Source organism: Procambarus clarkii, chromosome 18, assembly GCF_040958095.1.
Source record: "Procambarus clarkii isolate CNS0578487 chromosome 18, FALCON_Pclarkii_2.0, whole genome shotgun sequence".
Classification (NCBI taxonomy): domain Eukaryota; kingdom Metazoa; phylum Arthropoda; class Malacostraca; order Decapoda; family Cambaridae; genus Procambarus; species Procambarus clarkii.
The window spans coordinates 27,656,683-27,684,620 of record NC_091167.1 but is presented as its reverse complement, the minus strand read 5'-3'; the positions used below and the strand labels follow the sequence as shown (position 1 = coordinate 27,684,620).

Genomic DNA, 27,938 nt, shown 5'->3' with positions numbered 1-27,938 from the left:
ATCATTCTCAATACCACAACACGATCCTGAATCGCCAAGACATACCTTGCATAGTTATAGGTACGTCCCAGTGGACCCGGTGGACTTAGCAGTCCCTGTAGCATAGTGGTAAAGCACTCGCCCGGTGCTGCAAGAGCGTTTTAGCCTGGGTTTGTATTCTGGCTGGGGAGGATTGACCGGGTGCCAATCCTTAACTGTAGCCTCTGTTCACCCAGCAGTGAATGGGTACCTGGTTGTTAAATGATTTGGTGGATCGTATTCCGGGGGAAAAATTAGGATTAAGGGCCTGCCCGGAACGCTATGCGTGCTAACCATTTCTGTTCTGGCCTAAAATCGAACTCTGATTCCCCAAGGCAGCTATTCCTGCTGCTGCAAGTCATATATATTTATCTTCAGATAATACATGGGCTATATATCCGTGTATGTCATTCCTCGGTCTACAAGTCGTAGACCGAGTGCCCAAATATGGTGGATAACAACTCTCAATCCGACCTAACAGAAAAATAAGATAAAATTAAAATTGTATTTCCAAAAGAGTTTAGTTACGCATTATAAAGTTCGGAACGGAGCATTGTTTTGCCCGCGAGCACAGACTGTCCTCAGCAGTGAGGGTCGGTTAGTCAGTCAGTCAGTGTGCACAGAGCTTGTAAGGAGGGTGGTGATCGCTGCTCCACACCCCAGGTAATCCTGGCTGCAAGTTATCCATTTACTCTATTATAGCAAATTTAAATATTAATTCCTACACAACAACCACATAAAGACGGATTAAACTCTCCATCATCGCTTGGCCACTGATGATATCCTTTTGATTTAGGCTTCTGAGGACAGGTTTGGTGTGATATCAACCCCCAGATCTTTGTTATTTGTTATTTCAACCACTTGCGCTGGACGGTAGAGCGACGGTCTCGCTTCATGCAGGTCGACGTTCAATCCCTGACCGTCCAAGTGGTTGAGTACCATTCCTTCTCCTCCCCCCCCCCAGTCTCATTCCAAATCCTTATACACTCAAAATGTGTAGGTTGAAGTTTTAATGTTCAATTCTATATAGACAAGTTTTAAATATAAAGAATTTCTTTTTCAGTTTTATTGAACAATAGAGATTTTATACAAAATTTGAAAATATCATTTATCAAGTTCTTTGTCCTCCATGTTCTATGGTGTTATCTTACGTCCTCCATGTTTTATGGTGTTGTCTTATGTCCTCCATGTTCTATGGTGTTGTCTTATGTCCTCCATGTTTTATGGTGTTGTCTTATGTCATCCATGTTCTATGGTGTTGTCTTATGTCCTCCATGTTCTATGGTGTTGTCTTATGTCCTCCATGTTTTATGGTGCTGTCTTATATCCTCCATGTTCTATGGTGTTGTCTTATGTCCTCCATATTCTATGGTGTTGTCTTATGTCATCCATGTTTTATGGTGTTGTCTTATGTCTTCCTACTGAATATTATTGAATCTGCTTTGTTACAAATTTCAAAGCCATATAAGATGAATATTAGTAATGGCTTATGCACTTTGGATCCATTTTTAATGCTCAATTCAAAACGATCTTAACAAGAGAATAATTAGATAACTATTATCATAAGGACATTACTTTTAGGAGCTGACATATGCTGGTCAATACACCTTCTGCAGTTTACTCAATTCGTATGTTTCATGTTTTTTTCCAACATATAAGTAACCTTTATTTGCCTGCCTACATACAAACTGGAAAAATGTTCGATATTGCGAAATGACAGCAAGAGTGGTGAGAAATAATGTGAACAAGAACAGATCCTTCCCTCCCACGTCTCTCTTCCTTCCCCTCCTCTCTTTCTCTCCTTCACACCCTCCCTCGCTATCTCTGCCCTTCCCATCACCAAGCTGTTAAGCCTTTAGCCTTAATTGGCTGAAAACAAATAAAGTAGAAAATATATTACAAGAGAAAAAGTCTGTGGGGTGAGTAATGTGCATTTTTTCCCCCAGAGGCGCACCATCGACAACCATGAGCGGTGACTATCCCAAAAAGGCAGTAGCCAAAGAGCAAGATTTTAAACACTTGTCCTTAAACCCACTACCGCTAAATGGGCCTTCTTTGAGTAATTTTGAAGCGAAGAAGTCAGCACCATCTGGCGAGGGCGATGACAGGACTGCCCCTGGGAAGTGTCCGGACACTGGCGTGCAGCTGCAGACGGTGGTCGGGTCGGCAGGATCTGGTGAGCCCGACGGCATGACTGCCCCTGGGAAGTGTCCGGAAACCGGCGCGCAGCTGCAGAAGAGACTTGGGTCAGCAGGATCTGGTGAGCCTGACGGTGTGACTGCCCCTGGGAAGTTCCCGGAGACTTGCGTGCAGCTGAAGAGGGCACTCGGACTGGGAAACGGTGTGGGCTTCATCGTGGGCTATGTGATCGGGTCCGGCATTTTCGTGTCGCCCAAGACCGTGGTAGAGTACACGGGCAGCGTGGGCATGGCGCTGGTAGTGTGGGTGGTTTCAGGACTCGTCACTGTGGTGGATGGCCTCTGCTTCGCCGAGCTCGGTAGGTCCCTGACAATTAATATCGCAAATTTGTTTGGTAACAGGATAAACACACAATAGTAATAGAACTGTTTAAGTATTAAAGGCTTATTTTGCTATTTAAACAATTCTGAAATTAATGATGTCAGCATACTCAGGGAGAAGGAAGTCTCACTGAAGTCAGCTTGTGCAGCATCGCACACCTACTTGGCATATTAGGAACGGGATTGGCCTTAGTACAGACCCTTTCGGTATTTTATTCATTACCTACTCTGGTACCTTCCTCATTACAGTGACCTCTATGGTCCTCCTCACTAGACTATGAGTAGTGGAAAGTGTGCCATATTGCTGCAGTTTTGATTTTTCCGACTGCAGCGATATGGCACACCCGTTTTTAGTTACCCCGGTGAGATTAGTTACCCCAGTGAGATTCGACTGCATCGGTATGGCTCTATTTTTTTTTCGTTACCCCCAGTGAGCCTGTAACTGAATGTACAATAGCGTCATCCCTGGTCTATTTTAAATCTCAACTTATCCAATGTATGCCCATTGTTTCGTGTTCTGTCTCGTGTTTATAGTATTAATAGGCTATTAGTATCCCCTCTTTGTCATGTCCATTCACTCCCACCCCTCTATCATGTCGCCCCTATTTCTTCGCCTTTCTTAAGAATGTAATTTAAGCTTTGTCAATCTTTCTTCAAGGATCGTTTATTGAGCATAGGGAGACTTCAACAGGGGTTTCGTAATAACAAGTGCATGTGAATATACAATTAAAAAAAAAAAACAGGCTGCACCAACACTAAGCCATTTTTATTTAATTACTGCTTTAATCACTGCTAGTGCGGTGTGCGTCTCAAATTCGCTCAAAACATGCCTCCCACACCTTACTGTAGCATATAACAAATATAAATACTCATCCAGTACATATATATATGAACTACAATGAGTAAAAGGTACCTCTCATGTTTTGAAATAAGGCCTTTTGCAGTTACCGTCATTCTGATATTCTAATCCCTAATGCGGTGCGATGCACCAATGAGTGCAAGGCTTTTAGCCGACGGTCTAAATGCGGTTCCTAGGAGGTTCACACATTAGTGCAATCTTTTAATCGCTCTCAACATCTCAACTGTGTTCTGTGCTTCATCACAGGCGATGCTCTGATGCTCGTATTTTTTCGCCCATCGCTCATATTTTTCTGTTATTCAATTCATAAACCTTATCAAACCATCCTGACCTAACCTATTATAAAACGAAAACAAAATACATTTATACAGATGCGTTCGTTGTTGTTTAGGGACGTCGCAGAATCGTATGTCTGGCAGCATAGCCAGGAAGCAGCCCGTAGCAGCCGTCTAACTTCCAGTAACCTATGTACTGCTTGGTAAACAGTCGCATCAGGGTGAAAGAAATCCTGCCCATTTGTTTCCGCCTATACCGGGAATCGAAATCCGTCCATTAGGACTACGACCCCCAAACATTTTCTTCTCAGCTGCGAGGACCCCTAGTGTGTGGTGTGTGTGTGAAATCACCTAGTTGTGTTGTGCTATCCTGCCAATTGCTCTGAGAATTTTGTAGGTAGTGATCATGTCTCCCCTTACTCTTCTGTCTTCCAGTGTCGTGAGGTGCATTTCACACAGCATTTTCTCGTAACTCATGCTTCTTAATTCTGGGACTAGCACTGAGTGTGTGTGTGTGCATTCACCTAGTTGTGTTTGCGGGGCTGAGCTTTGCTCTTTCGGCCTCCCGCCTCTCAACCAACCTCTCCCGCCTCTCAACCAACCTCTCCCGCCTCTCAACCAACCGCAACCCCGCCTCTCAACTGTCAATCAACTGTTTACTAACTACTTTTTTTCTCTCTCTTACACACACACACACACACACACATTCACACACACCAGGAAGCAGCCCATGACAGCTGACTAACTCCCAGGTACCTATTTACTGCTAAGTAACAGGGGCATTCAGGGTGAAAGAAACTTTGCCCGTTTGTTTCTGCCTGGTGCGGGAATCGAACCCGCGCCACAGAATTACTAGTCCTGGGCGCTATCCACCAGGCTACCAGGCACCCCCTGTATGTCGGAGTGTGCGTGTCTGTGTGTTGTAATTTTATTTATGAAATGCAAAGGGGGGTTTGTTTACCTATTATTTTCCCCATTGTTTCCTTAACCAGTATTTGAGATCACACCAAGTACATCCTGGAATATTATATCCTCCTCTGCATAGTGTGCTGCACTTGAAGTTTAGTCAACAAGATATAGCTGTGTTCCCTGTCTCATGTTAACTCTTTAATGAATATAATATGCGATTTGGGTGTAGAAAATACCATCTCAGGTGGTCCTTCGGTTCGTATCTGGTGTACCTTCTCTTGGTATCTGAAATAATGAAGGACATCCTGAGACGGACTGAAGGACATCCTGAGACGGACTGAAGGACATCCTGAGACGGACTGAAGGCCCACCAGACGGACTGAAGGACCCACCAGATGGACTGAAGGACCCACCAGATGGACTGAAGGACCCACCAGATGGACTGAAGGACCCACCAGATGGACTGTAGGACCCACTAGACGGACTGAAGGACCCACCAGATGGACTGAAGGATCCACCAGGCGGACTGAAGGACCCACCAGATGGACTGAAGGATCCACCAGGCGGACTGAAGGACCCACCAGACGGACTGAAGGACCCACCAGACGGACTGAAGGACCCACCAGACGGACTGAAGGACCCACCAGACGGACTGAAGGACCCACCAGGCGGACTGAAGGACCCACCAGGCGGACTAAAGGACCCACCAGACAGACTGAAGGACCCACCAGGCGGACTAAAGGACCCACCAGACAGACTGGAGGACCCACCAGACGGACTGAAGGACCCACCAGACGGACTGAAGGACCCACCAGACAGACTGAAGGACCCACCAGACGGACTAAAGGACCCACCAGAGACGGACTGATGAATCCCCCGAGATGGACCTAATGATCCTTCTTCTGGTTACGCAATGCTTGACTTAGTGTGGTTCTTGTGCTGGTCTGAATAAATGCAGCTCCATCAAAAAATAAAAAACAGCAATAGTGCGTTCGAAACATTTCTTAGACAGAGTTCACAAATCTCCAGAGTCGCTAGGCAGGTAGCAACAGAATATTCATTACCGAGTTACAGCTACACATAGTCACACCCTTATATATTTGTCATATCTCTGCACATTAACTCTTGCCTGCTTTCATATGATTTATCGCATCACATGATTGTGATGCCATAAATCCATTATGATTTATGATGCCATTATGATTTATTCGTAATTTCAAGGTGAAGAAAGGAAGTGAATTACTATAGAATGTATTACACTTATTTATACAATTTGCACAACGTTTCGAACCTCCATGGTTCATTCTCAAGTGAAAAGAATTTTCAGAGCTGGTTGATTTATACCCGCATTGGGTCAGGTGATAAGGTAGGGTGTCTTATCACCTGACCCAGTGAGGGTATAAATCAAACAGTTCTGAAAATTCTTTTCACATGACAATGAACCATGGAGGTTCGAAACGTTGTGCAAATTGTATAAATAAGTGTAACACATTTTATAGTAATTCACTTCCTTTCTTCACCTTGAAATTACGAAAATGAGTTTTGGAGAACTCCTCTTTCAGCTAAGCCCTGATGTTAAGAAAATAGTTAGAGGGATAGAAGCCCTAAATAATCAGAAGATAGTAAATACAGAATATGCGGTCTTATTCAATGAGACATGTTTAAAAGAAAACCTGCTGCCAATATATATATATATATATATATATATATATATATATATATATATATATATATATTCAAATTGCAATAATCCAGAGATCCTACGTCTAGTATTTTCCCTGATATTTTGTTCCTAAAATCAACAACCCTGACTCTAAACCTCTTTTCTGAATCTAAACGTATCCAATATATATCCACTGTTTGGTATTCTGTTTTGTGTTGACATACTTATCAAAATCATTATTCGTTTATTTGGTAATGATGACCAGCTCCTCTATAGCATCTGTTGTTATGATGTTATCAGTTATGAAACTCTAGCATGTCCACATGTTATTCTGGCGCCGACTTTATTTAACTTAACCAAATTACCTTGAACAAAACGTATTCGTCCTTGGTTGTTTGTACTCGTACAAGTGTTCGCTGAAGGTGGTAACTATCACTTGGCACACTATTCTCCATTACGTACATCAATCAATAATAACTCCGTTCCTCTGTATTTGTTCAGGCACGACAATTCCCCGGAGTGGAGATTCTTACGCATACATATTGGAGGCGTTCGGTCCCATACCCGCCTTCATCGAACTCTGGACCAGCATCCTCATATCCAGACCGAGTGCAAAAGCCATCTCCTCTCTCACCTTCGCCAGCTACCTCCTCCAGGCGTTACTCCCGGACTGTTCCTCGCCTCCCTACTATGCTGTGAAGCTCCTGGCCGCGGCCATGATCTGTAAGTCACTTGAAAGATGAAAACCTAAGTTGGAAATATCACGACTCTTACCTCATCATGTTACCACCTCTGACCACAAATGGTTCACATTTGGTCACCGAGAGCTGTCGGGAACTGAGTTAAAGGTCCGATGACTTCCAATTCTTTTGAACAGTCAGTGTAGCCTAGTGGTAACAGTACTGGACATACCAAGGTGCGTGGAGCCCTGGCTGTCTGGGTTAGAATTCTTCAGGAGTGAGGAGTTTTCTGATATATATATATATATATATATATATATATATATATATATATATATATATATATATATATATATATATATATATATATATATATATATATACATACATAGAGTATAGAACTTAATTCCTCTTCTTGCTCCTCGTCAGGTATAATTGCGTATGTTAACTGCTTCGGCATCAAACTTGGAACCAGAGTACAGGACACCTTGGCAATGACAAAGGTGGGTCGTGACGACCTTTGTTACTTACAAATGAACTTATTATAAACAATATAATTATATTGAAATTATATAAATTTTCCCATAAATGTATGACCAGGTGTTGGCACTAATCATCATCATCGTGGGTGGGGTTCACCACCTGGCCAGGGGTCACGTGGAGCACTACCTTGACCCCATGAAGGGCACCGTGTGGGACGTCTCCTCCTTCGCCACCGCCTTCTACTCCACCCTCTACGCCTACAGCGGAATGTGAGTAATGGTTGGACGTGGGGATGAAGAGGGGAGGGGAGGAAGGTCGAATTGTACACAAGAAAGTTTGACAAGACTCGTTTTCTGATAATCAAAACCCTATATATTGATAGATCAGGATTTACTTATTAGGTTAGGTTAGGTTGTAACGGGGATGAGGAAAGGTAAAAGGTAGAACTGAGAGAAATAGGAAAGAGTAAGAACAACAGAGGTGAGGAAGAGAGAGATGAATTCACTGTCTCCCAGTGTACAACTGCTTGAGTATATAAGGAGGAACCAAAGGCTAAGCCCCTAAGTCACCCACCCCCCTCCGCTTCTGTGCCAGGTAAGTCCCCTACGGGCTCACCATAGCCCGTGTTACTTGGAACTTTCGTGCCGGGTAGCTGAATCTAAAACAACAACAACGGCTAAGCCCCTGTCGAGCTATTCATGGCCGTACCACCTCCAGGGTGGCTTAATTTTCATCAGTCATCGCTAAGCCCCACGGGGCTTTCAGAGATAGCCCCCAGCTATCTAGCTATCACACTAAGACAGGCTGTTCGTTTGATAGAACGATAGACATTTGATAGACAGCCACCATCAGCAATTATCAGTTTACCACAGGGCAAGGTCACAAGTTCAAGTAAGTTTATTGAAACAAGAAAAAAATACATCCCAAAGGGATAGAGTAGCTTAGGCTATTTCTACCTCTCTATATAATAAGGTCACCAGACACGATCCGACCTCGCCCAACATGTGAACTTTAACACCTCTCAGGTGTGACTTTGCTATTGTCTAAGGAGCCGACTGCCTGGCGAAACAGTTTCCTGGGTGAACTGATTCTGAATATATTAAATTGAAACCCATTTGCAGCGTTACAAGGTTAGCCTGTGCTAGGCTTCACTGGGTTAGTTTAAGTTGGCTTGGTAAGTTAGGTATCTTGGGTTAGTTTAGGCTGCGTTACGTTAGCTAGGGCAAGGTTAAGTTACACTAGACTAGGTTGGGAGAGGTTACAATGGTTTGGAAATCCGTTGGCGAACCATCATGTAGATGATGTGACTTGCATCCCTCATCACCAGGACAGAAGAGGAATAAGCGATTCATATACATAAGCGTTTCACACACAGTTCACTTTATAATTGCTAAAATGATAGTAGTTACAGAACTTTTCCACTACCGTCCACAAGATGGGTATGGGGTGCATAGGTTAGGTTAAGTTAGGTTAGGTTAGGTTAGGCTAGGTTAAGTTGGGTTCTTTGGTTATTCTTACGATTTAATAGAATGACATCTTCAGTAATAGTAGACGGGAATTTGTTGATGCATTTTTAACAGTACGTTTGACCAGAGATTTCCATGCAGTACTATTATTTTAGGAGGATAGGCTGATGTACTGCTAGGTTAGCCTGCATCAGGATAGGTTTGTTAGAGTTCCTTTAGGTTATCATAGGTTAGATCGGGTTACTTTAGTTTAAGATAGATTTTTGCTAGTTTAGATTGATTTAGGTTAAATTAGGTTATGCGGTGTTAGATTAGTGGAGGTTAATTTAGGTTGATGATGTAGCCTTAAAAACCCGTTTGTTGACCATTTTATGTATAATGTGACCTGGACACACCTTTCATGTAAACAGTTTGAAGGGTATTTTGATTCTATACATAAAGATTCAAAGCATGAATACTGACTGATGTTCTTCCAGAGGCGGTTTGAATGCGATAATCGGGGAACTGAAGGATCCATATAAGTAAGTAGAAAACCTTACTCTATCATTTATTCAACAAATTGAGATTTTTGAGCGTTTTAATTTTGTCTAGCCATATCTATCAGCAATAGGCTTCACCATATCTTGATTTAAATTTGAAAGTTGTTTTGTTTAAAAAAATAAAAACTTATTGCAAGGTATTTTCCCTTTCTAGAGAGGGATTTCATATACACATTACGTACATACATATCATATATATATTCAATGATGGCATGTGCATTCTACTCTATATACATTCATACACATTGATGCCATGCACGATACACAACCTAACTGCATCTAAATACAATTCATCTTCTGGTTTCGAGTATTTAATACAACTTATATGAGTTGGCAAGGCTATCAGTAGCGAATAATTTAATCTTCTTCTTTCCAGGAACCTGCCAAGAGCGATCGCTATCTCATTATCAATAGTGACTACCGTTTATATATTGACCAATGTTGCTTACTACGCTGTGTTGACCCCTGCTGAGATACTCTCCTCCAATGCTGTGGCTGTGGTGAGTGATGTGGTTGTGGTGAGAACATTCAGGGATGTTGTTATGGTGAGAGCATCCAATGCTGTGGCTGTGGTGAGTGATGTGGCTGTGATATTTGTGATGAGCCCATCACAAATATCTAGATAACTCGCCAGTTGGTGTAAGAATGGTTTTGGTGTCGTGTGGCAATCACTTTACCCTGAAGATGGGCTCAAAGACCTCCTTTAATCCCTTGAACCACCGCTTGCTACCTCGAAAGCTCACTGGTAGCAAAACACTGTAAAACAGAAACAATCATTCACTCTATTCATATGGTGTATTAAGGACTTAAGAAATTGTCTAGCTAATTATACATTATTTTAGGTCTCAACAGTAATCTAGGGCTGTTGAATATGTCATGTAATGCGTGGCTATTGTACGGATGTCCTTTAATGAGGAGGCTTTTACGTGTATATTATTATAACGCTGTTGTATATATCATGAATTCCAGTGCTCAAGTCAGTGTATATCTTGCGCCACAGGTCAATAGTATGAATCCCTTGCTTCAACACCACGATGAATGTATATCCTGTCTTATAACATTGTGAATATCTCCACTGTCACACTGATGGATATATATATATCATTATATCTGATATCATTATATATATATATATATATATATATATATATATATATATATATATATATATATATATATATATATATATATATATATATATATATATATATGCTGTCCCCATAATCCTTTCGCCTGTATTTTCATATATCTTCTGTATATAATCAATAGATCTCATCGAACAGTCACCATTTGCAGGATAATCTGTGATGTTCAAGTGCATTTTTTTTTAGACCTTTGGAAGCAAGTTGGTTGGATGGCTGGGCTGGCTAATGGCCTTCTTCGTCGCCTGCTCTGTGGTTGGGACCACTAATGCCGGGATGCTAAGCATCTCCCGCAGGTTCTTCATTGCTTCTCAAGAAGGCCATCTGCCGGAGTTCCTCGGTCTTATCAGTGTCAACCATTCCACCCCCATCATTGCGGTTGTGTCCTCAGTAGGTATAACCAATTTTTGTTTGTGGTCATAAGTTTATATATATAAACTTTATACATTATATAAAGTACACTTTACTGACCAGCAAGTAGACTTTTCTGACCAGCAAGTAGACTTTTCTGACCAGCAAGTAGACTTTACTGACCAGCAAGTAGACTTTACTGACCAGCAAGTATACCTTACTGACCAACAAGTATAGTTTACTGACCAGCAAGTATACTGACCAGCAAGTATACTGACCAGCAAGTATACTTTACTCCTGAATATAGTCCAGGAAGGAAGAAAACTCTCAGTGTATAGTCACCGAGAAGTGGGATATGTGGTCAAAGATTTATAATTATAAGATCAGGAACTACCCTATAATATACATTATTATTAGGAACATTAAATCAGTTAAAATATATTTAATGCATTAATGGATCACGAGGGAACTATCATGCACTAAGCAACCACTGGAAATGAAACTATAACAGTCCTTAACTAGGCCTCAAGGCCAGCCAAACTACCTTAATGTTTTCTTGGGGCGTGAACTGAAGACACTTCATGCAGGCACCTGTTAATATTTCACCACATCAGTACGTTGTGCATAATTAATTTGAATGATTAAAACAATAAGAATTATGTTACTGCAAGTGGACTGGTTCACAAAATCTGTCTCGATGTTGCTAACTTATTTCTTGACTAACTCTCTAATAGTTATTGGTATATAACTATAATGATTTGATTCAGATTACTGCAATAATGACGATTACTAGTAATATCTAGCATCTATCACTAGCCTCATTAACATAATATTAAAGAATTAATAATTATTTATCTTGGAGTAAATGTTATTATCTGATAACTATCCAAGAGATTAAGTAACAAGCTCGATAACTATTGTTTAACTTTGTTAAGACATGATAAGACTTTGCTAGTTTTGATGAAATATAATATATTCAGATAATAATATTTATGGATTAAGATAAACTACTAATTAATAATCACTAACCATGAATTGGGGCGTTTGCCCATGGCATAACCATCAACAGCTGTAAATAGAAACTGTTAATGACACAATCACCTCTAATTGGTCAATCATGTAAAAGTGTACACTGATACATATTCCTAACAGTAATGTGAAGACTGGTGACAGAGTCTCAACAACCGTGAAGAGTCTCAACTCAACGTGAAGAACACAAATGCGAACAAGTCTGAATGCGAACGTGTGCCCCAAAGAATGAGGTGATTTGATAAAATACCATGCCCAAGATTACCAACCGAGTGCCGGCGGGGGGATGGAGATAGCCTCGGCTACCATCCTCTTTTGTCTGGTCGTGTTGGTCGAGCGGTAAAGGGATCCTGTACGCCAGCAGAGTGCTCCTGGCAGTATGGGTTCAAGTCACTTCTGGGGTGTCAGTTTTCAGTTGCATATAGTCCTGGGGACCATTCAGGCTTGTTTGTATTTGTGTTCCTCACGTGTGACCCAAAGAATGAGGAGATTTGATAAAATACCATGCCCAAGAATACCAACCGAGTGCCGGCAGGGGGATGGAAATAGCCTTGACTACCATCCTCTTTTGTCCGGTCGAGCGGTTAAGGGATCCTGTACACCAGTAGAGTGCTCCTGGCAGTATGAATTCGAGTCACTTCTGGGGTGTGAGTTTTCAGTTATATATATATATATATATATATATATATATATATATATATATATATATATATATATATATATATATATATATATATATATATATATATATATATATATATATATATATATTTATATATATATATATATATATATATATATATATATATATATATATATATTTATTAGTATATTTTGGTAGCAGTCTTTCCTGTAGACATATATTATTAAATATGACCGAAAAAGTAAGATTAATAATTCTAACATGAATTTTCTCAATCTTTCGTACATTTCTTTTCACTGTTGGAGGTAATTCAAAAATCAATTCTCCAAAATTCATTTTATTTCTAGTCTGACGCGACACTTGAGCGCGTTTCGTAAAACTTATTACATTTTCAAAGACTTTAGTTAACACATACACAACTGAATAGAACTAACACATCTCCGATTTTGTTTATATCTACATTTGAGTGAGGTGGATGGGGTGAGGTGGTATTTAATAAGGTATTAATTTCATCAACACAAGCCAGAACAATGGGTATTGAATAGAAGTGATTGTAGAAAGCCTATTGGTCCGTATTTCTTGATGCTTCTATATTGGAGCGGAGTCTTGAGGTGGGTAGAATATAGTTGTGCATTAATTGGCTGTTGATTGCTGGTGTTGACTTCTTGATGTGTAATGCCTCGCAAACGTCAAGCCGCCTGCTATCGCTGTATCTATCGATGATTTCTGTGTTGTTTACTAGGATTTCTCTGGCGATGGTTTGGTTGTGGGAAGAGATTATATGTTCCTTAATGGAGCCCTGTTGCTTATGCATCGTTAAACGCCTAGAAAGAGATGTTGTTGTCTTGCCTATATACTGTTTTTTTTTTTTTGGAGCTTACAGTCCCCAAGAGGGCATTTGAAGGCATAGACGACGTTAGTCTCTTTTAAAGCGTTCTGTTTTCTCCAGACACAAAACAGAACGCTTTAAAAGAGACTAACGTCGTCTATGCCTTCAAATGCCCTCTTGGTGACTGTAAGCTCCAAAAAACCCAGTATATAGGCAAGACAACAACATCTCTTTCTAGGCGTTTAACGATGCATAAGCAACAGGGCTCCATTAAGGAACATATAATCTCTTCCCACAACCAAACCATCGCCAGAGAAATCCTAGTAAACAACACAGAAATCATCGATAGATACAGCGATAGCAGGCGGCTTGACGTTTGCGAGGCATTACACATCAAGAAGTCAACACCAGCAATCAACAGCCAATTAATGCACAACTATATTCTACCCACCTCAAGACTCCGCTCCAATATAGAAGCATCAAGAAATACGGACCAATAGGCTTTCTAGAATCACTTTTATTCAATACCCATTGTTTCATGTTCTGGCTTGTGTTGATGAAATTAATACCTTATTAAATACCACCTCACCCCATCCACCTCACTCAAATGTAGATATAAACAAAATCGGAGATGTGTAATTTCTATTCAGTTGTGTATGTGTTAACTAAAGTCTTTGAAAATTTAATAAGTTTTACGAAACGCGCTCAAGTGTCGCGTCAGACTAGAAATAAAAATGAATTTTGGAGAATTGATTTTTGAATTACCTCCAACAGTGAAAAGAAATGTACGAAAGATTGAGAAAATTCGTGTTAGAATTATTAATCTTACTTTTTCGGTCATATTTAATATATATTTATATATATATATGACAATGTCAGACCACGGAGGAAAAATGAAACAGGAATTTCCTTAAGTACTTTCGTATATTAATACATCTTCAGAAGGAGTCAAACACGTGATTTTTAATCACGTGTTTATTTTCGTGATACACACACACACACACATATATATATATATATATATATATATATGTCGTACCTAGTAGCCAGAACGCACTTTTTGGCCTACTATAAAAGGCCCGATTTGCCTAATAAGCCAAGTTTTCCTGAATTAATATATTTTCTTTAATTTTTTTCTTATGAAATGATAAAGCTACCCATTTCATTATGTATGAGGTCAATTTTTTTTTATTGCAGTTAAAATTACCGTAGATATATGACCGAACCTAACCAACCCTACCTAACCTATCTTTATAGGTTAGGTTAGGTTAGGTAGCCGAAAAAGTTAGGTTAGGTTAGGTTAGGTAGGTTAGGTAGACGAAAGCAATTAATTCATGAAAACTTGGCTTATTAGGCAAATCGGGCCTTGCATATTAGGCTGAGAAGTGCGTTCTGGCTACTAGGTACGACATATATATATATATATATATATATATATATATATATATATATATATATATATATATATATATATATATATGTATAGTTACGTCGGAGTTTTTTATTATTATTATTATTATTATTGTTTTCTACCATAGACGTGGCCATACATTTACAATGCTAACCAGCATATATACATTTTCTTCTGTCCTCCATGGACAGGGTTAGAGATGTATTAAACATATAGTTCAGGGGTTTATTGAACAATCAACCACAGAAGGTGATTCTGTGCTTTTAAAATGCAAAGCTAACCTACATACGTAAATACATAGATACACAGATTTACGTATGCCCTACATAAAGTGTTCGATGTGTCTTTTACATAGTGTCATTAATGTGCATTTACAAAGATGAAATGTAATTCTGATCAGCTTCCATACATACTTCATACACATACATATACATACACACACACTCACATATATGTACATATACATATATACACACACACACATGCATTCACATACATTTGTCTCATACTCTGACAGGGTGAGATAGCTGATAGAGAAACTAGTGTGCAATTAATCACTGAAGGTGATTAAGGTGCTTTTACAAGCTCAGAGTGTATCGGAGTCGTCTTTACGACTCCTTGTATCTTTATCGTGTATCTTTACGTTGGAGTGTATAAAATTACAAATTAAATATAACTGTGGACGTATTACATACATACCGAGAGATGGTAAAGTTTTTATACACATGGAGACATGGAAAGAATAAGAGAGCAGTTAAAAATTGTGACATTATGCCTTTTCTGTCGTTGGTACAAAATGATTTCCAACGACAGAAAAATCATCTGTTATTCATCAGTCAATGATTCTCGCAGATGATGAACCATTTTACCCTATTTCAAAACGTTCCAGATCTCTCAATTTGCAAAAAGTTTGCAGTCTCTCTCATATTGGTTTTAAACATGGTAGCTACTACCTTATCAGTTTCGCAATGTTGCATACATATATAATGTTGACAGCCACTGCATGGAGCTCTCATCTGTTCTCCACCATTGTAGGTTGTCATTCCAATACTGATGCTCATGGTAGACAACGTGGGCTCTCTCGTCAACTACTTCAGCATCATCGGCATCATCGGTAAACTCACCGCCGTCCTGGGGCTCCTGTGGCTCAGGTACAAGGAGCCGGACAGACCCAGACCGATCAAGGTGAGTTGTAGACCAGCAGTATACAAGCCGGCAGCCGGACAGACCCTGACCGATCAAGGTGAGTTATGGACCAGCGGTATACAAGCTGGCAGCCGGACGTGTCAAGGAATAATGCTGCAGGACTCGGAGTTATTACATGATATATTCACTCCAAAATAACATTAACCACATCGGACGATCAGTGGTTAATGCCAGTGCTGAGCTGGGCAGACCGCATTTTCGTAGACAATAAGAAAGAAACTGATGCAGTTCCTTCTAAAAGGGAAGTGAATAAAATGGAAAGGCAAGTTGGGATAACTGATAAGTCCCTTTGGTAAGTAAAAAAAAAAAGGGAAGCTGGACATAAATCTCCACATGGCAGAGAGCTATGACCAGCGGGATCCCCCTAGGCCCGGTCCTTGGCCCGTTGGTGTAATTAATTTATGTTCGAATGTCCTGCCAGATGGAGTCCATTCGAACATGTCCATATTTGCAGGTGGCACAAAAGTAAGAATAAAGAAAAACATAAATTGCTGAAGAGGGACCTTAACAAACTCCAGAAGTGGACATGGCTGTTAGATGTCAATCAACCCCAACAAGCGCAAAGTAATCAAGATCTGAAAAGACAGAAGAACGCTAGAATTTAAAATTTTACATGCGAACATGCGAATAAATACAGTACAATAAATATAATAAAATAAGAAACCAATTACAAACAATCAGACAACAAAAAAATACAAAAGCACAAAGCAAAAATACACAAAGTAACACAAATACACTAAATACCGGCCTGAAGGACCGACAACAAAATCACAACAATGAACACAAAGAAACAACAATACTGGACGGAAATACAATAAAAACAACAAAACAACAGTCATGAAAAACACAACACCGGCCTGAAGGGCGCACAATAGGTACAATACATTGCAAACAAACCACAGGTCACAGCAAGCACACAGACTACTCAAATTGTTCATACTTATCCGGCCACTCCGCCGCCGGGAACCGAACACAATACGCCTCCCACAGTAACATTACGTCATTCGGAACAGGTACAGAATTAACAGTACGAGGATCAGGCATCAACTCGGGCTCACCCACAACAAAACACCGAGCCCGCTGTACCCAGATGGAAGAAGGGCACCACGGAACAGGATGCACGCGGTCAATAATGTTAAACTGCAAAGGATGCTGCGCATCATGCGCCACTCCGGAGGCCAAGATGAGAGGGAGGGGCTCCTTCCTACGAGGCCGGGCAATGGGCAGCGCACTGGGAGCCTCCTCGGCTGCCTCACAGTGCTCCGCGTCAACCACCGAACGTTGTTCCTGCCGGGACCCCCCCCCCCCCCCCCGCTTGGCATCCTTCTTCAGTACCAGCTTGATGCCTCGGCGCGCACCAGAACTCTCATCATCCACGTCTGTAGGAGCGACCACCCCCCACTGCGGAGAACCTTCTGCAGGAGAAAGAACAGGAGGTAAATCATAGGTACAACCATCGTCAACAGCAGACACATGGATGTCAGCCACCACCAGCGTCGTAGAGCGCGAAGCACCCGGAGGCGCCACATCATCTCCCGAAGCTCCACCTGCGTCGTAGTCCTCCGCATCAGCCCAAGCAGCAGAAGAACGCCTGGAGCGCTTGGGCACTGGCCGCACATCCTCACAGCCGGAGGCGGACCCAGAACCACGGGCCTCACGAACCGGGCGAACCGACGCCCGTCGCAGAACGGCAGCAGCCTCTACCACAGGGGGAACCGGACCACACACAGCAGAAGGCACCGCAGCCACCCCAGCACCCAGCACAGGAGGAACCCGAGGGGAGGACGCAGGGCCAGGGTCCACAGTCGAAGACGAGGAAGCCGACGGCGACGCTCCACAGGGATCACCAGGAAGGTCCACGGGAACGGCAGGGCCAGAGACATGGTCAGGAGGAACATCCGACGGCACCGCAACACCCGGAGGAGGGTCTGCAACAACCGGGGGAACGTCGGGTGACAATGGGGGAGCCGCAGCAGCGAACGGGACGTTCACCTCCTCACCCCCGGAGTCCTCCTCCAGAGGGAGCGGCGGGAAATCCTCCTCACGGAACAAGTTCACAGGAGCGACCGGATCAGCAGTACACCCAGCAGCCTGATGCCCCAACAAGCCACACCGGAAGCAAGTACGGGGTTGCCGGGCATAAAACACACGCACATAGTACCCCAACAGCCGGACAGAGCACGGTATGTCCGACCTCAGTCGCATCCCGAGGGTCCGAATGTTGGTCTTCACACCCGAATACGTGCCAGACGACAGTGAGTTCATCCGCACACTGACGACGGAGCCGTACCTCTGGAAGAATCGCCGGAGGAGAGTCGCAGGAAACTCCATGGGGGCGCCATGAACACTGACATACGTCACAGCACCACTACGGTCTGAAATGGTCACAGACCCGGTGCCGTCCTGGAGCTGCAAAGTACGTCCCTCGTACCTCTGTAAGAAAGCACGGTACACCACCTCACCCACAAACTTGACAACAACACGGTGAGCAGTTACCAGCTCAATGCCATATACGTCCCCAACCGGGACACGAAGCATGGCACTCAATACCACGTCCACCAGCGGGTATCCAGCACGGCCAGTAAACTGCAATCCGATGGAGTTCACCCTCACGACAGGGAAAAGATGGCCGCCCATCGTAGAAGCGCCACGTCCACACCACCAGGAACAGCAGGGAGGGTAGAGACACCCACACTCCCTGCCGGCGAAAACGTTAACCACCTCAAACTACCGGAGCGAGCAGGCGACACGTCCTCACTGCACGGTAGCTCAGGAGCAACATGTGGGAAATTTTTACCCACCATATCTAATAATCATCTAAGAAATGTATAATTTCTATATCATTTCTATATCATATCAAAATCATATCTAAATCATATCAAAATCATATTAGAATCATTATAGATTCATTATATAGCTTGATCCTGGATGACAATGTCACCATGAACACGTACACAACAGGGCCCTTTTAATGCCTACGTGACTTTGTACATGATCTCTCAAGGATCCAGAAGCTTCTAGAAGGATTTGTTAATTAAAAAACTATTGGAACATTTATTCGCTTCCGGTAGAGATTAAAAATCGAATCCTTAATAAGATTCAGTGGTACTTTCAAATCCTACTTATAATCTTTAAATCTTATATCTAATTATATTATAATCACATCTTATCTTAATCATAAGTCTAGACTGTAAAAATAATCAATCAATATTCATTGAAAGCTACCTCTCAAGGGAGAGGGAGGAGCATCTCGGGAGCGAGAAGCGCCCACGATGATACCTCGCGGCTCTTCGTGTTTGTTTACAACTGAGTGAACAAGTGACTGATCCTTAGCGAACATTACCAGCTCAAGGACACCTTATCTAACATCTTTATCACCAGTGAATACTCTCTAGAACTGGGGGAGTATCTGGACAATATCTACAAGGAAAATCCTAGAACATTTATATAAAATAGAGTGTATAGAGGAGATCACAGTGACGGTTTCCTCCACCTTCATTCTTAATCTTTATCCACGATCATTCTTCTGCAACAGCAGGGACAATCACGTAGCAACGCTACCAGATCATCAAACAGCAACGCTGTAGCAAAATATAGTGCCTAAACTCGACAAGAGAGTTAATCAGTCTGGCAAACTTGTCAGACAGGCACCCGGCTTCAGATAAGTATATTGAAGGTTATTACAGTAGCGTATTAATTGGCCAATTGTATGCTTGTATAACTTTAATATTCTATAAATCTGTCTGTCGGTAATAAAGCGAGGCAACGCCTCATTCATCGGTACGTTTATTAAAATTGTAGTGTAGCTGTGAATATTATCCAGCACTAGACTCGTGAGTGTCCATTGTGTCAGAAAAGAATTCAGCCTCAATAAGTAAAAACCTCACAAGTGTCCATAGTGTTGGAAAAGATTCAGTCAAGCTAACTGTATCATAAATTGTATAAATACATTGCATATATACTTGAATATATAAATTAAGTTATCAATTGCTTGCTTAGTTATTTTTTAAGTTATCATATAAGTTCATTTAATTGAATATAATTTCTAGTACTTAGTTAACAGTATTTAGACTACATTTAAGGTCATTTATTATACTTTTACGATTTAATTTGTTGTTTATAGTATAAGTACATATTGGCTGTTAATAGTTATGGTGCTAGGTTAGACTATGTATGTTTAAATCCCTGATTTAAACAGAGCCAGTGTTCAGTCATATAACTGAATTTATTAAATCTTATCCTTGTATAAAATACAAGCTGATGTGAGATCCCTGTCTACAGGTGGATTGGAACTTCTATCAACTAAGTCATTCACCCCACCTGTCCCTTATAGCCCACAGTCTGTCATTAGGAAAAGAGGAACTAGGATTTACAACCCTAGCTAGAGATTTTAATTGAATTAATTTGCAGACAGTAAATTTTTAATTAGTTCAGTAAAAGTCCCTGGTAGTTTCCTCTTATATCAATCCCAGCAGGTTTTTCCCACACAACCGATGTCTGGAAGTAGTTGTTGTTGTTGTTCTTGGCTGCAGTTCTTGATTTACATAGACGTGAATGAGTAGAATAGGCGGTAAGGGAGCAGGCCGAATCTCTTACTAGAGATTTTACCATGACAATAGACATTCTCCTCAAAAGGTGCCCACTCCCCTACCTTTTAAATACCTGTAAGATAACATAAACTTAAGGGTTGTAAGATTTAAGTAAACCCGTCGTTTGATAAGCTGTTTGCTTGAGACAGTTAAGTAAGTCCCAGCTGCCTCTGGGTACAAGTGACAGGATGAACAAGTCAGCGGAGGGGGTTGTGGAGTGGTGTGATGTACATGCTAGGTACATCAACCCCCCCCCCCCCACCCCTCACCCCACTACATCATTTTTTGATTGATCATGAGTGTTCCATTAATTGTTGAGCAATGCTATCCAATAAAGTAGCCTCTGGAGCAAAATAATAAAAAGTATCGAACTAGAAAGAATTTATCTCATAAGGCAACGACAGAAATCGGAAAGATAAAAATACTTTAGAGTGAATGTAATTCCATCACCAACGCTGGATAATTACATAAAGAAAATAACATCACCTGCATATTACAAGCTGACAAACATAAGAGAGGTGTTTAGGAACCAAAACAAGGAAGTGTTCAAGCCAATTTTCAGAACCTATGTTAGGTAAATTGGGATCTAGGATGTGTTGTGAATTGTGTCCTGGAAAGGTAGCGTTAGTGGCCCTCAAGAAGCCTAGCAAGTTTCCTGTCTCAGACAATGAGGAGACATTCAACATCCTTAAACGAGGGAAACACCAAATTAATATATGCTAACAAAGTACAAGGCAGGCGACTGGAAGGAATAGACAAGGAGTGGAAGATGACATCGGTGGAAATTAAAAACACGTTTGAGGTGAAATATAAGGAAATATTAGTATAATCAGTAGTCTAGACAAGTGGAGTGCATTGAAAGAGAGAGAATGCCTCAGATACCGTCATAATCCACGAGTTCTAAGCAAATACGACACAGTACTAGAAAGTTAAGAATTCTAAAATCTTCCCAAGTAAAAAAAAAAAAGTAGCTTGGAGGCAAGGCTAAAGTTTATTTAATTCCACGTAGTCACAGAGATGGAAGTTCATTTTGATTTGCACGTTGGTTTAAATGTCCAACATAAATAGTCGATTCCTGATGATGTAGGTGCGAGACTTAGACGAAAACCAAGTGAAGAGTAAGATGGGCTGAGGGGGGAGGGGAGACTATATTTGTTACTTCTGTGAGGAGCGAGTATTTGCATAGAACGATTTCCTTTTCTCTCTCTCTCTCTCTCTCTCTCTCTCTCTCTCTCTCTCTCTCTCTCTCTCTCTCTCTCTCTCTCTCTCTCTCTCTCTCTCTCTCTCTCTCTCTCTCTCTCCCTCTCTCTCTCCCTCTCTCCCTCTCTCTCTCCCTCTCTCTCCCTCTCTCCCTCTCTCTCTCTCTCTCTCTCTCTCTCTCTCTCTCTCTCTCTCTCTCTCTCTCTCTCTCTCTCTCTCTCTCTCTCTCTCTCTCTCTCTCTCTCTCTCTCTCTCTCTCTCTCTCTCTCTCTCTCTCTCTCTCTCTCTCTCTCTCTCTCTCTCTCTCTCTCTCTCTCTCTCTCCCTCTCTCCCTCTCTCTCTCTCTCTCTCTCCCTCTCTCTCTCTCTCTCTCTCTCTCTCTCTCTCTCTCTCTCTCTCTCTCTCTCTCTCTCTCTCTCTCTCTCTCTCTCTCTCTCTCTCTCTCTCTCTCTCTCCCTCTCTCTCTCTCTCTCTCTCTCTCTCTCCCTCTCTCTCTCTCTCTCTCTCTCTCTCTCTCTCTCTCTCTCTCTCTCTCTCTCTCTCTCTCTCTCTCTCTCTCTCTCTCTCTCTCTCTCTCTCCCTCTCTCCCTCTCTCCCTCTCTCTCTCTCTCTCTCTCTCTCTCTCTCTCTCTCTCTCTCTCTCTCCCTCTCTCCCTCTCTCTCTCTCTCTCTCTCTCTCTCTCTCTCTCTCTCTCTCTCTCTCTCTCTCTCTCTCTCTCTCTCTCTCTCTCTCTCTCCCTTCTCTCTCTCTCTCTCTCTCTCTCTCTCTCTCTCTCTCTCTCTCTCTCTCTCTCTCTCTCTCTCTCTCTCTCTCTCTCTCTCTCTCTCTCTCTGTTTCTTCCCTCTCTATGTCTCTCTCTCTCCTTCAGCTGGTAAGCTATAAAACAATGAAACCACAAACACTGAGGTGTTCTTCATCATGCTGGCAGGTGTGGCTGGGGATACCAATCATATCGGTGGTGGTGAATATCTTCCTCTTGACGTTCCCGTTGATCAGAAGACCTGTGGAGATCGCCGTGGCTCTGGCGGTCATGACGTCCGGTCTGGTGGTATACTTCTTCACCATTCACCGAGACACGAAGTCGGGATTCCTCGCCAAAATCAAAGGTTAGTTTCGGGTTCGTTGTGAGTCATAATGTCCTTATCAACAAAGGCTAAATGCTCATTACCTGCTGCCACCAAACCCCCTTTATTTAAGGATGAAAAGCTCTTCATAAGCAGCCTTTCCTCATTAACAAAGGCTAAATGCGCCTTAATTCAGCCTCCAACACCCTTGTTTATGAATGAAAACAGTTTACACACACACGACTCACAACTGGTGACACAACCCGTCCTCAGACAAAGTTAATCCCATCCAGCGGTCGACCCCAAACAGAAACAATAGATCGGGAGGGAGGACATTAGACAATGAACGTTTATAAAGGCGGGATCCAAGAGCTAACAACTCGATCCTGCAGGAAAAAAATTAAAACACACACATACACATACAAACAAGCAATTTTTACCTATGTTAATCTGGTTATATAAAAAATTTATTTTTATTTCAGGTAAAGTGACATTTATGTGTCAAGTGATATTCTTGTGCTCGCCAGAAGACAAATCTGAGTGAAATCCAGGAACTGCTGTAATGTTAACCCTCATGTCTGAATCGAAAATAATTCAAATTGATGGCTACAGATTACAGAATACAAGGCCTGTATACCTGTACCTGTGTACACAGAGTAGCACCTTCCCTTCTCTTAATAAAGTTCATTCACTTAAAGAATAACAACTTATAAAGTACTAGATGGGATACCCGGCAGTGCCCGGGTTTCTCTCTCTCTCAGAACTTTATCTTGAGATGATTTCATGGCTTAGCGTCTCCTCGGCCCGGTCCTCCCGACCAGGCCTCCTTTTTGCTACTCATCCCCCAGGAAGCAGCCCGTAGCAGCTGTCTAACTCCCAAGTACCTATTTACTGCTAGGTGAACAGGTGGATCACGATAAAAGAAACTCTACCCATTTGTTTCCCCCTCCGCCGGGGATCGAACACGGAACCTTAGGACTACGAGTCCTTAGCGCTGTCCACTTAGTCGTCAGGCCCCCTTCCACTCACCCGTCAGGCCCCTCTTCGCAACTGTAGAAGACTCTTCTTAAAGGCAACTGAAGGAACCAATCCCCAACCCATCTATGACAGTCCCCAACCACCCATGTGTCATCCTGAAAAGTTGAGAGAGGCCACCCCCATGTGTCTGGCTTCCAACCTTGGACAGACATACCAATATTCAATTTTCTAGATAGAGATTTATTGTTAGATAGCTTTGCAAGATAATGCATATTTGCTTACTATATTGTGTTATACCATAATGATTATCAATAATGTTAACCAATAAAGTATATTGAACTTGAGCGATTATATATTATTAAACATTCCTGTAAAGCTTATAATTTTCTATATATAATGCATCTATATAATCATCTGTAATCATTCTTTATTCTTCTCTTTATATTGTGTAATAATATATTTTCTCATTTATAATAAATATTTTGAATGATTAAATATAATAATTTTAAATAATTTAAATTATCATGAACAACTAGGTAATATATAATCATAACCCAAAGCATTATTGTCAACATACTCGAAGCCTGTACTAAAGAGGCTTCGAGGCTTCCTGAGCCCCTGATGGTCGTGTATACACAAACAGGTGGATGACGTCGCTGTGGGTCCGCCCCCTCTTTCCCCCTTTGCTAATATGAACATTTTGACCGTCGCCTTACAGCACAGAACACAAGATACAGCGAGCCGCTTTAATTTTCAAGGACGGCAATTTTGGGCGTCCTAGACAATGTCTCTCAAGGATCGTGGTTATGCACAAACAACAATCTAAAATTATCCCATTATTTCAGCACACGACCAGGCCATAGGTAGAGGAAAGTAAAGAATTCACAGTGACATAGAGCGACATTACGGGACTAGGAGACAGTAAGACGATCTGGGATTTGGATTTGATGTTGTTGTTGTTGTTGTTGAGTTAGGGGCGACGACGATCGTGGGATCGGATGCGCCCCGGCGTACCCGTGAAGGGTGAATTTTGGATTTGATGTCCAAAGGGCTTGGAAAGGATGGACGGAGGGGGGGGGGAGGGAAATTCTGGAAGAGGATTTCGATGTGAAGAGAGGAGGCTTGAAAGTTCGGTGACCTAGCCACCATGGGTTGTCATGATGTTTTGATCTTAGCTTAGACCTTTCTTGTCGTTGTTGATCTTGAGTTCTTATTCAGCGGCAGGAGGCTAGTGGTGAGGCGGGTGGCTGTTGTCCTGGTTTAGGTGAGGTGCTCTGTCTGGCTTGGAGGAGGAGGAGTCTTTCCGATGGAGGTAGTGGACGTTATATCGCAAGGGGGGTCGATGGTTCTGCCCGAGGTGGCATCTCACCGTTGGGCCCAACAATTGCGGCAGTTGGGTTCCTTCTGGATACTCGTCATCTGTGTTGAATTTGGGTTGTCTCTTGGGGTATACGAAGGCGTAGGCCGGGTCGTGGTACTCCATTTTCAGGGTGGAGAGGTCGTCGAACATTGGAAGAGTCCTGGTGGAGAATGATCTCTTTGCAGTTGTGCGCCAGCTGTTGTCTGACCTAGCCGGTCGGCCGAGCGGACAGCACGCTGGACTTGTGATCCTGTGGTCCTGGGTTCGATCCCAGGCGCTGGCGAGAAACAATGGGCGGAGTTTATTTCACCCTATGCCCCTGTTACCTAGCAGTAAAATAGGTACCTGGGTGTTAGTCAGCTGTCACGGGCTGCTTCCTGGGGGTGGAGGCCTGGTCGAGGACCGGGCCACGGGGACACTAAAGCCCCGAAATCATCTCAAGATAACCTCAAGATAGCCTGCACTCTGTAAAGCATACAACCAAAATTGGCAAAATGCAGAGCTATCGAACAATATTAAAACCAGAGCTGAGAGGATTAAGTTACGAAGAAAAAACTATTGGAACTAAATCTCACAACAGCAGACAACAGAAGAAACAAAGTGAGATATAACCAAGACATGCAAAATACTGAGGGAATATATAGGTGGATAAGGATTGCCTTTTTCAGCTGAGGGAAAATTAGCAATATTACATAGGTGGAAGTCAGAAACATCAAAAGTCAAGGAAATTCACGTGCCTTAAATGGGTGGTCAATAAGTGCATTTGAAATAAGATTTGGAAGCCATCTCCAGATTTGACAAAGAATTCGAACTCCAGAAAAGTTAAAGCTAAAACGCAACAGGTACAACAATGCTGGTAAGCGGGGCATGCAGAGCTGGAGCTCACTTCCCCGTAGCCACTGTTAGGCAAGCACTCTTGAGTAAGTACAACCACACTCAGCAAGGCGAGAAAAGCATCTTGACAGCGCCTCCCTTGGCGTCGTGTCCGTCCTGCTGACACTCGCCGAAACGTTGACAGTTCGTGGTCAGTGAGGCATCGCGACGGCCAGGGTAGGGCAGGCCAGGGAAGACGGTCACATTGCACCAGAGACACCGGTGAACTCATCAACAACACCTGACACACAAACGTCACTTTGTCTGCAAAATTAAATAAATAAATAAATAAATAATAAATAAATAAATAATTAAATAAATAATAAATAAATAAATAATTAAATAAATAATAAATAAATAACATAAAATAATATAAATAAAATTATTCATGAATAAAATTCTAAACACCTTTTATCATGATCTACTGAAGGAGAGACGATTATGCTGGAGACAAGATGTACACATTGTTTCTGCTGCCATGATATTGTAAATAATTTCATTATTACTGTACATTTCGTAACATCAAAGCTCGTGCCACGTATGGGTTAATGGCGGCAAAGTTAGGCCAATGATCTTGAACCTCAGAACTGCAAAGCTATTTAAAATAAACGCATCAAGTTTATTTTTCCACTTCACTTTCCACTTCAATTTTCCTTTTCCTTTTAAAGTGGACAATAACATTTTATTTTGAAACAAAGTAGGATGTTATGTTAATAAATTTTCTTGGAAGGTTTTGTTTAATATGTATTTAAAAATATGTTATTAAGAAATGTATTCCCAAATATTTATGTTTATATTATCTTAATTTTTGTTAAAAAAATAATAAATAAATGAACAAATCCACAAGGGCCGTGACGAGGATTCGAATCTGCATCCGAGAGCATCCCAGACGCTGCTTTAACTGAGCTACGACATGGTAAAAGGAGTTGAAACCGAAGTTCTACTGAACTTACTGGATCCTGCAGCCTCTCCGAGGCACAAACCAGGGTTTTACACAACTCCCCCCATGCACTCGAGCTATGTCAATTGGCCGTTCTCTCTCTTCGCCCATACTTTATTACACACAGAAATCACAATTGCGTGATGCATCAAATGAACAAATCCACAAGGGCCGTGATGAGAATTCGAACCTACGCAGGTTCGAGTCCTCGTCACGGGAATTGTGGATTTGTTCATTTGATGCTGCGATCGTCACCATCTGACAGAATAATCAGCCCACAGAGGTGGAAAATCGGCCCCCAAGAGAAGACATTGTACTATATATTATATAAATACATTCACTCAGTCATACAAGAAAGATGAGAAGGTGATACGAGACATAGCTGACAGGAATTGCCAACCTTGCAGTGAAAACACAATGATTCGTCTTGTCCTTTATTATAACAACACTCTTACATCTTCCGTCGTTATGAGAAATAACATCTCTGCCTCCACTGACAAACTGAGGTATACTAATGTAATGTATCAATACAAATGCAGCTCTGGAGACTGTGCGCTTCGAAATATATATGCTACATTGGACATATTGGACGAAATATATATGCTACATTGGACATGTAACATCACTTGTATGTATATACCTTACCTGAATAAACATCTGAATCTGAATCTGAATCTGAATCTATTACGAATACCTTTAGTAGATGTCTTACACTTCATTTGAAAGACAGAGGTATTATTAAACATCATTCTCAGTACCACAACACGATCCTGAATCGCCAAGACATAGTTATAGATACGTCCCAATGGACCCGGTGGACTTAGCAGTCCCTGTAGCATAGTGGTAAAGCACTCGCCTGGTGCTTCAAGAGCGTTTTAGCCTGGGTTTGTATTCTGGCTGGGGAGGATTGA

General features: G+C 41.8%; 1 protein-coding gene across 1 annotated transcript; it reads left to right on the top strand.

The window, feature by feature from the left end:
- Nucleotides 1-607: 607 nt before the first annotated feature.
- LOC138349852 (Y+L amino acid transporter 2-like) lies at nucleotides 608-24,198 on the top strand. Its single transcript, XM_069326418.1, has 11 exons — nucleotides 608-681; nucleotides 1,965-2,515; nucleotides 6,745-6,966; nucleotides 7,353-7,426; nucleotides 7,524-7,675; nucleotides 9,349-9,393; nucleotides 9,788-9,911; nucleotides 10,743-10,943; nucleotides 15,852-16,001; nucleotides 22,741-22,918; nucleotides 23,359-24,198. Exons 2-11 carry the CDS (start codon nucleotides 1,984-1,986, stop codon nucleotides 23,418-23,420), a joined length of 1,740 nt encoding a protein of 579 aa, XP_069182519.1. The 5' UTR covers nucleotides 608-681; nucleotides 1,965-1,983; the 3' UTR covers nucleotides 23,421-24,198.
- Nucleotides 24,199-27,938: the final 3,740 nt, after the last annotated feature.